Below are 9706 nucleotides of genomic sequence, written 5' to 3'. Positions count from 1 at the left end.
GATCAGCCCCACTGTCTCCGTGGGTGGGTGCACCCCTCGTGGTCCTGACTTCCTTGCTCATGTTCTCCCTCCTTCTGCTCCTCATTGGGACCTTGTTTTATTTTTAAGTAGAAATATTACAAGTGATGTATATATTTTCAGTTATCACATTATAGGGAGGCTACATAATCTATGGAGTAATTCTTGACACCAAATAACCTGTTTTCTCACAACTTTATACCCCATAATTTCATTATGTGCTCTGAATTAATTCAGAATAAAGAAGTAATTTCCTTTTAAATTAATATCCTTTGAAGAAGAGCTTCCCTCCTGTGGTGGTCTTAATCATAGCAATATAAAAGTAACTGATGTACTATCCCTTCTTTTGTGTATGTTATGAGAGGGGGTAGGTACCTTTTTTCCAATAACAAAAGAAGGTGTATTATAATACTCACAGCCACTTTGGGAGGTAGATGTTATAAGAAACTTGGAAACATCAAGTGGTTATTTCTTGCTCATAGATGGTGAGGATTGTAGCTGACTGGCTCTTGTTCCACTTCTTTTTAATGCTTCTTGAATCTTGTCCAGGACTTCGTTTCTTAGGCTCTGCCCAACCCCATAGTTGGGAGATGGGATTAACAGTGATTTCTGTATTAAAACAGTATTTTTTACAAGCCTGATAGCACTTATATTCCCTTTGTCCTAAGTGTTCCATTTCATAGCACGGTACCTTTTTCTGGCTCCGTAAGGTCTACTTGGCCTTTTTTTCTTTCTTGGTATTGTTTCCTCCAGCTGAATGAGAACACGCTCTGTGACTGGCTGGTAGGTAGAAGGATGCTTGTGTGCTTCCTAGCCAGTGAGTTCTGGCTTTGAGAGGCTGGGAGCCATTCCCTAGTTGTTGACACTAGAATGTCTATATTTCCACTTGTTTTCTCAGGTTACCAAGGAAGGACTTGTGAGTATTAAAAAACAAACAAACAAAAGAACAGCAATTCGTTATAAGCCTTTATAGCTGTCTTATTGTCCTAATACTATTTGTCTAGGTAGATTTCTTGGTTTTTTTTTTTTTAAGACCCATGATAGCCGGGGGGGGGGGGGGGTGAAGGCTGGAGACAAAATTATGGCCACTAAATGTGCTCATTGTTGTCAGGAGTCTGTTGTTTCTAATGAAGATGCATGGTGTTTGAGAACTTCGCTGTTGAGAATTTAGTAGACATGAAGGGTAGAGTTAAAAGCAAAGAAACCTGGCTGGGTTGCGGTTGGGCAGAATTCCAGTGGCAGCTGTTCTACCCTTGTCAGCTCCAATTTGTCATTAGTCAGCCCCTGGTCATCCCAAGTTTTGGGAACCTTTTACTAAAAGGAAATTTTCCTTTTTACTAGTAGACATTTCAAAAGATATTCCCTGTAAAATCGATTTCTGTCCTTCTTTCCAACCTTGAGATTGTAAATAAATAATTATTTGTTAAGGAATGGCCAGTAAAATGCAGTGAACAGAATTAAGGTGTGTCGGCCACCTTGCTGCTATGTATCTTCAGTCATGATTACTGGTTGTTTCTTTTTTTTTTTCCAGAATTAAATTATCTGGATGGAGTATTTACTTGAATTTAAACTTTGCTGTGTTTTAATGTTTATTTCCTTGAATAGCACATTAGGAGGGAAGCAGAAGTAATTTATGTTTTATTGTTGAGATGATTTATTCTTTTATAGCTACACACACACACACACCCTTCCTTAATCATAGTCTGCCCCATTAGCCCCTTTTATCCCCTTCCACCTCCCAAACAAATCACCACTTTTCATGTCCTTATTTATGTTTTAATTATATTTTAGTGAAATAAGACATAAAAATAAAGGTATGGCCTGACAAAAATTATCAGTGGAAATATCTTTTCTAAGATATCTTTTGTCTCTTGGCTTTATGGTGAAAAATAGGTTGATTGTTAAATTGTTCCTACAGTTCATGCCCTCTTTAGTTTTTATCTTGATTGGAGGCGTTAATTCTTCTAAAGTTGACATTTTTTTTCTTCTTCCTTTAGCTTGCTGGTTTGTATTATCCAGGGTGTTAATTTATCTTGATTTATTTTAGTAACAAATCTATGTCAGTATTCTATATATGCATATAAAGACCATCCTCTGGTCGTTTCAAATAGAGGATTTCATCTATTCTATGAGAGGATAAAGTAGGAAACCTTTACAGGTTAGTAGTTTTCAGAAAGCAGAAATTAGAAGTCATGGACTCACAGTGTTGCAAGTTTGTACTCAGGGAAGTCTACTCCTTGCCATGGATTCTGCTTTGTTTGGAAGGAAGCATAATACAGATTATTTTTTAATTTAACTTCATGTCGTTTGATATTTAATCCATTAAAATCATTTTTAAATGAAAGTGTTGGGAGTTAAGTTTAACCATTGTTGGCTTAATGGATTTATTTAAAGAAGATGGTGTCTAATGCTAGCTCTAGTTCTAGGATAGTTCCCAAGGTAAGAACTTAGAAACAAATGTAGAAAATAGCCACTAAAGACTAGAAGGAGCCTGTTTTATTGCTATAAACATCAACTGTGAAAATCAACTGGAATATTACTATATCCGAAATAGTTACTTTTTGGTGACATGCTAAATAGCATTATATATGTAATTTTATGTTTTAAAAATACTTAATAAAGTTATATTGTAGAGAACACCATGATGAATATCTTTTTATTATGTAGGCACTTTATAAGAATATATTACTTGTGACATGAGTTTATAGGAGACTTTTTCAATTTCTTTTCTCCTTTAAACCTATTCAAACTATATGCTATTCAACATATGACAATCATTTGTTGTTACTATTCCTAAATTCTTTAAAGGCTTTTTTAATAAGTGAAAACTGAAAAGCTCTTTAAATGTGAATAGGATACCATAGCTTCAATTCTGGAACAGAGAAGGTGCATTGGTGTGGGGTAAACATCTGAATGTGGTTGGTAGTTTGGATAACAGTGATGTCCTGATTTTAATTTTCTTAGTTTTGTAGATTTTGTTAAACATTGCATATGATGTTAGCATTTGTGGAAACTAGGCAAAGAATAAATAGATATTCCATATATTCAGTAGAAACAATAAAAGCTTTAGACGTACAGTCATACGACTGGGTATCTGACTTCATTATTTTAAGGAAAGCTTTGTGGTAGCTCTCTTTTAGACATTTAAAATGTCTAAAAGTCCAACAATAAAAAATAAGTCCATAGTATTCCTGTGAAGAGGCACTAAGCTTTTAAGTTTCCTTACTATTGTATGAAACTTGCTTATTTTTAAATTATTGCAAATGAAGAATATAATAGAAAAGGCTAACTTAAATTTCTTTTGACTGTATTTTATATTTTGAAATTTGGGTCATTAGGAAAAAAATAAAGCCAAGGTTAATCCACTTGTAAGATGGTACTGGCCTTAGTTGATACCTGCTTAAACATACTAAGAAGAAGAAATATATAGTACTATGAGATTTTAAATGAAATAGCTCTATTCATAAAGTTATTGCAAATGTTAGCATATGCAACTCTATCTAGTTATCCATATACAAATTCCTTTTATTTTCTTGGGTTATTGAGTGTTATTATAATAATTTGTCCTCAAGTGCCATCAGAATTCAGAAGCAGTATTATAGTACTTTGAATCAGATTGATTGAATGTAATCAGGGGAGGCATCCCTTCACAAGGACATTAGAATAGGATGAAGAGAATTTAAATATACATAGACAAATTATTGAGTATATATGTGTATTGATGATGGCTAGTAATAATAACATACTCATTCAATTGATGAGTATTTCAGGTAAAGTTTTCTGGATGTTGTACTGTAGTGTATTGTCAAAGTGACACTAGTTTTATGGAAGATCTTGAATGCTAAGAAATTTGAACTTTTTATCTAGGGAGGGTATTATTTTAAAAACCATGGAGTAGCTTTCAAAGAGGCATTTTAGAGTAGTATCAGGTGTGTGTTTGTGTGTGTGTGTGTGTGCGCGCGCGTGTTCTCCCTTTATTGGAATAAATCTTCTTCCTTGAAGGTACACATGAAAGAAAAATGGGAGATAAGGCTCCTGTTTGAGCCTATCTGAAGGAGAGTAGACCAAGAAGCTTACTGTAGCTCTCATGTGTAGCAGACAGACTGGTACATATTTTCTACCTGGTTGAATGGAAAAATAAGTCAGTTAATGCCTTTTTTTTTTAAACCTGTTATCTTCCAAGAGAGAAGAATAAAACACTGGAATCACTGAAGGTGTTTAATTACGCTGAGATTTTCTTTTTGCATGTATAATGATGTGAATATTCTTCAGCGTATCAGATGTGTGTGAATGCTTCTGTGTCTGGAGCTTTGGTGTCATATGGACTGCAGTGAAAAAGAGACACATACTGAGGAGCTTGTAGCTGCTTGTCAGTTGAGCTCAGAAGTATAAACAGCCATAGACCCAAACTGTACTAATAAAATATTATTGAAATTTAGAGGAAAAAGAGAATTGGAACAGTTTGTCAATAAATTGAACTAGATTTTAAAGTAAATTTGACTTTGTATTTACTTAAATTCTCCTGTATTCATCATGTATCTAATTTTCTACATATTTAGAAAATATAATTTTGCATGTATACTTTTGGTCACAAGTAAGTAGCAGAAAATTAAGATTGTGAATATGATTTTGGTCACTCAAATGAGGAACCACTTAATTTTTTATATGCTTTTAATTGAAATAGAATTATATCATCTCTTTCCCCCATCCTTCAAGCCCCTCCCAACTACCTTCCCTTGAACCTCTTCCATGCCTCTTCTCTTTCAAGTTGGTAGCCTCTTATTATTGTTGTTACACCTACATATGTATGTGTATAAATGTTTGCATATGGGTGCACATATATGTGTGTCCATGTGTACATATGTGTACACATGTATATAAAACTCAGCAAGTTCTTATTTCTATACATACATGCACATATTTGCACATGTGCACAAATTTACTGAGTCCATTTTTGTTGTTCATGTATGTATGCTTTCAAGGCTGATAACTCTTCATTGAACAACCAATGACGTTCATACTTGCAGGGAGGAAACATCTCATTTAAAAACTGCATTTAGGAAAAGCTCTTACATACAAGGATTATGAGGTTAAGTTTTTGGAGCATCTGAGAGTGTTCCAACATTTCCTTTTCATGTGTGTGCATACTCTCCTTAGTTGTTTCAACTTTGCTTGCTTTATGGTAAATGTGGGAAGCCAGAAAGTAGGTGCAGGTCAGCAGGAGAAAAGAGTTGATAATCACATACAGGAAGGCACACAGGAGAGGAAGAAGAAAGAGAAAGTAATTTAAAGAGGGAGAAAAAAAATCACCTTTTTTTTTAAATACTTTAAAAAGCCATTTCAAGTTTCTTTTTAGAAAGTAATTTCATTTTGAAAACAATTTGTCAAATCTTGCTAAGAAAGAAAATTATAGGATTCTTTGACTATTATAGATTTGACCTAAAAGTGACTTATTTAAGGCAATAATTGATATTTAGTAACTACATATGTTAGTCTCAGAATTGCCCAGCAATTGTTCTGATAGAATTTTGTTAGCTGGGTTTGTTGAAGAGTGTCCTGTTGCAGGGGGTATTTAACTGAGCATCCTCCCTTGTCTCCTCCTCTTCTTCCCCATTCAGCAGAGGCAGCAAACCTGTCCACAGTAGCTCCTGTAGACAGGCTTGACTCAGTCTCTGCTGGGGTCAAGCACTCCCATCTCAGCCTCTTAAGGGCTTTCTCTATGTGTTGCCAGTGTGCTGGTAAAAAATGACTTTAAACTCTTGTCAGCGTAGTTACTGGTGCATGCATCACGGTCCCACTCAAATAAACCTGTCACAACACAAAGTCAGCTGCTAGAGAAGAGTACAAGGGCAGGCCTCTAGCTTTTCATTCGAGCATCACTAAACGTGCACAGAGTGCCCAATTATTTCAGCATTATTGAGCAAGCCTACAGGAGAACCCAAGCCTTGCTACATTGGATTTTCTTTAGTAATTTGCTCAAGTGCCACTGAGGACACTTAAAGGGCTTAAAAAACTGCGGCTGCAACCAGCTTCCTTTTCTGGGTTGTTAATTCAGGTTTTCTCTTTCAAATTAACTCTCCCTGCGTGCTGTGCAGTGGTTCTGGGACAACAGTTTAGCACTAATTTTCTCGATTTTCAGTTTTTCTTGTTCAACATGACTTCTTTAACAGTTATTCACATATACATTTTGATTAGAAATACATGATAGCTGGCCTTTTGTACTAAAACAAAATAATACAGAGTTTTTTGTTAAATAACATTTATCTTTTGAAAGTTTATTGGCCCTTTTTGTCATTTTAAAAACGTAGGTTGTTTACATGTGTTAAGAAAAAAAATAGATTTTGGAAGTAACACATCAATTATATATCTCTTTCTCTACCTTCCCTGATGTTAAAAAAAATGCATGAGGGTAACTATTTCTTGAGTGCAGTATTGTTTTCACTATCTATTCATACCTTCTGTTTTCCTTGAGGGAACAAATTCAATATCTATGGCCAATTTTTCACAGCAGCAACAACTCCAAGCTCAGCATTTATCACATGGACATGGTCTGCCTGTGCCTCTGACACCACACCCTTCAGGGCTTCAGCCCCCAGCCATTCCACCCATTGGTAGCAGTGCAGGACTTCTAGCCCTCTCCAGTGCACTAGGAGGTCAGTCTCACCTCCCAATTAAGGATGAGAAAAAGCACCATGACAATGATCACCAAAGAGGTAAGTGATCATTTGGATATTAGTGTGGTATTATCTATCTTCTAGGGATAGATTACAGATGCCATTTTTGATTCCGTCTTTGAATTTCATTTTGCCAGTGTCTAAATAAAAGGATTCCATCAGAAGGCAGATTAATTATTAGAAGTAGTCATTTGCCACATGATGCCTTAGTATTGCTCAGAAGGTAAAGAACTGTTTCCAGATTTTGCTGCCCCATTCCCCTATTCCTACTCTAGCTCTTCTGGGGATGGAACTAAGGAACCTTACATATGCTAGGCTAGGTCTACCACTGAGCTAAATTTCCAGCTCTCCAGATCATTGCCTTTGATCCCTTGCTTCCTAAATCTAAATTAGTAGTAAAATCCTGTTTAAAATGACTTAAGCCTCGATAATCAGCTTTGACCAGTTTGTTTGAGAGAAAAACTTAAATTATTAAAGGGTTATTTGATATTTGACCAATTTAATTGTTATTTGTAAATTAGATCAACCTTCAGAGCATACTAAGAAAGATTCTGGTTATCTTATTGAGATGATACTATTCAAATTGACAAAATCTGTTGTTTTAAATACCTCTTTTGCTGTTCAAAAGCACAAGATTAACAAATCAGGAGTTCAGTTGTATTTTCTCAAGTTCTGCCTTCATTCTCCTCTAAGGAAAGTGATGGTAAAGGGGCATTTTAGTAATATTCCTGTATGTTTATACACTGCTTACTTGTTTCAGAATATTTGTGTATTCTGTAAAGATGTATCTTTGCTAAGGCACCTTCTGATTGGTTTAATAAAGAGCTGAATGATCAATAACTAGGCAGGAAGAGGTTAGGCGGGACTTCCAGCAGCAGAGAAGACTGTGGGAAGAAGAAAGGCAGAGTCACTAGCCAGGCAGAGAGGAAGCAGGATGGAGAATACAGAGCAAAGGTAACTGAGCAACATAAAAGAACATAGTCTTAAAAATATGGGTCAATTTAAGTCATAAGAACTTGTTAGGAACAAGCCTAAGCTAAGACCAAGCTTTTATAATTAATATAAATCTCAGTGTCATGGTTTGTGTGTGAGAGAGACAGAGACAGACAGAGTGAGTGAGCTGGCAGCCAAAAGAAAAGTCCATCTATGTTTAATGTTGTGGAATAATCTTTTGTACACTGTGAAGCTTTGTCACTCTAATTGGTTTAATAAAAACCTGAATGGCCAATAGGCAAGATTTGGGGGGCAGAGAGTATCCTGTAAAGAAGAAGGCACAGATACCAGGAGACACAGAGTAAGCAGAATGGGAATTATGGAGGTGAGGTAATAAAACCTCACAAGGAAGTAAATTAATAGAAATGGGTTGATTTAAGTTATAAGGGCTAGTTAGAAAACGAATCTAAGCTATCGGCTGAACTTTCATGATTAATAAGTTTCTGTGTCATTATTGGGGAGCCAATAGTCCCAATGAAATAGTCCAATTACACTTAAACTGATAATTTTTAATAGCCACTAAGGTTAAAAAAAAATTCTTCCACCATTCCTTTAGGGTAATTTATTTAGCACAGGGATGGTTTATTTGTTTGAAAGGGTGTGGCTTATAATAAAAAAGAAGGTCCTATCTACTGCTGGTTCAGTGTTATTACCAGAGTTACAGTTAGGGGCAAATTGTCTGTATTCCATAAGCATAAATTTACCTTCTCTGATGCTAGAAATACTGTAATATTTGTTCTAGAGTTATCTTAATACCATGGTAGAGTTGACTCATGATTATAAACTCTTTCATAAGTGGAAAAGTCAATAAGGTACACAAATAAGAATGGCTAACTTTGGTTCAATTGAAATCATGTCAAAGGTGAACCAGTGCTTTGTGAATCTTGTTAGTATATTATTAATAATTAACTTTACAGCAAAGTTGACATCTGTTCAATTTACTATTTAGCAGGGTCAGGTTTGATAGATTTATGATTTTATGTAAACTAACAAGCACTTTTCTTCTTTTCTTCCCACTCTTTCATGCTTGTCTTGCTGATGTTTTGCCTACAGACAGAGACTCCATCAAGGTAGGACTCAAAATTCAAGCACAAGAATAGTTTTAAAAGATTCTAAGTGATGGGAATCTAAATTCTAATAATGAATTCTTTGAGATTTAGAGAGTAATATAGATGGTATTTACCAAATTGTGTTCATCTTACGTGTATGGTTGATCTTTTTAAACAATGGTTATATTTTTCTGAGGATTAGATTTGTAGAACAAGGTTGAGTCATGAACTAGATAGCATTGCTTGTATTAATATTTCTTACTATGTTTTTAAAAACTACTTTAAGATAATGCAATATAATAAATGTATTAATTAAAAAGAAATACATACTTACCTTTGAAAAAATTCTACCTACTAAGTTCTTCATTAAAGCATCAAACATCTGTTTGGCCTGGATATGTAACTCATATCCAGTGGGAGAGCTTGTATTTGGTATGTGTGAGGCCCTAGGTTCATGTGCAACCTGAAGGAAGAAACAAACTGTCCATAAGAATATTTCTGTTCACCAGAGACATTGCATTTTGTTTGTAATACTTAGGTTTGTAGTGTGGCAAGTAATTCTCTGAAGACTATCCGCCTTCTCTTTATATGCAAGTTGTGGAGAAGGACAAAAAGAATTTAGGGCCTGATGGTTTGTGTATGCTTGTCTTACGTGATACCAGAAAGAGATAGGCTAAGAGCATTTGAATTTCATAGTATGCAAACAAAAACATAAGCTGTCATGTAGGAATTGAATAAACTATGAAAGTGCTTCCATTACCTTTGGTTCATGTACAGTAGAAATATGCCATGTGGATGCCCAATTGCATAGCACGTGTCATTGTATTACTTACCCATTGCAAGGTAACCCAGTAATGAAACACTAGTCCAGAGTATGAATGCTGTCATTTTGTCTTATAGATTTTTAAATTATTAAATGTTGTGGCCATATGTTAGTTAGACCCTCTGTAGTTTTTTTTTTTTTTTTTTGTC

The 9706-nt window shown here is 35.1% G+C and overlaps 1 protein-coding gene across 7 annotated transcripts in view; it reads left to right on the top strand.

Moving 5' to 3' along the window:
- Tle4 (transducin like enhancer of split 4) overlaps window positions 1–9706 on the top strand; it is a 137919-nt gene that overhangs the window by 67078 nt on the left and 61135 nt on the right. For 5 of the 7 annotated variants that reach the window (XM_026781294.1, XM_026781293.1, XM_013348087.2 and 2 more), the window contains 2 exons: window positions 6527–6731; window positions 8739–8755. In XM_026781294.1, the coding sequence (XP_026637095.1) occupies window positions 6527–6731; window positions 8739–8755 (222 nt within the window). The remainder of the gene's footprint in view (window positions 1–6526; window positions 6732–8738; window positions 8756–9706) is intronic. The other 2 variants (XM_013348088.2, XM_026781291.1) reach the window with 1 other exon arrangement.

The sequence above is a fragment of the Microtus ochrogaster genome, chromosome 8 (genome assembly GCF_000317375.1).
Source record: "Microtus ochrogaster isolate Prairie Vole_2 chromosome 8, MicOch1.0, whole genome shotgun sequence".
In the NCBI taxonomy this organism is placed as follows: Eukaryota; Metazoa; Chordata; class Mammalia; order Rodentia; family Cricetidae; genus Microtus; species Microtus ochrogaster.
Note: the sequence above shows the minus strand (reverse complement) of the source record. Positions and strands in the feature narration are given on the sequence as shown.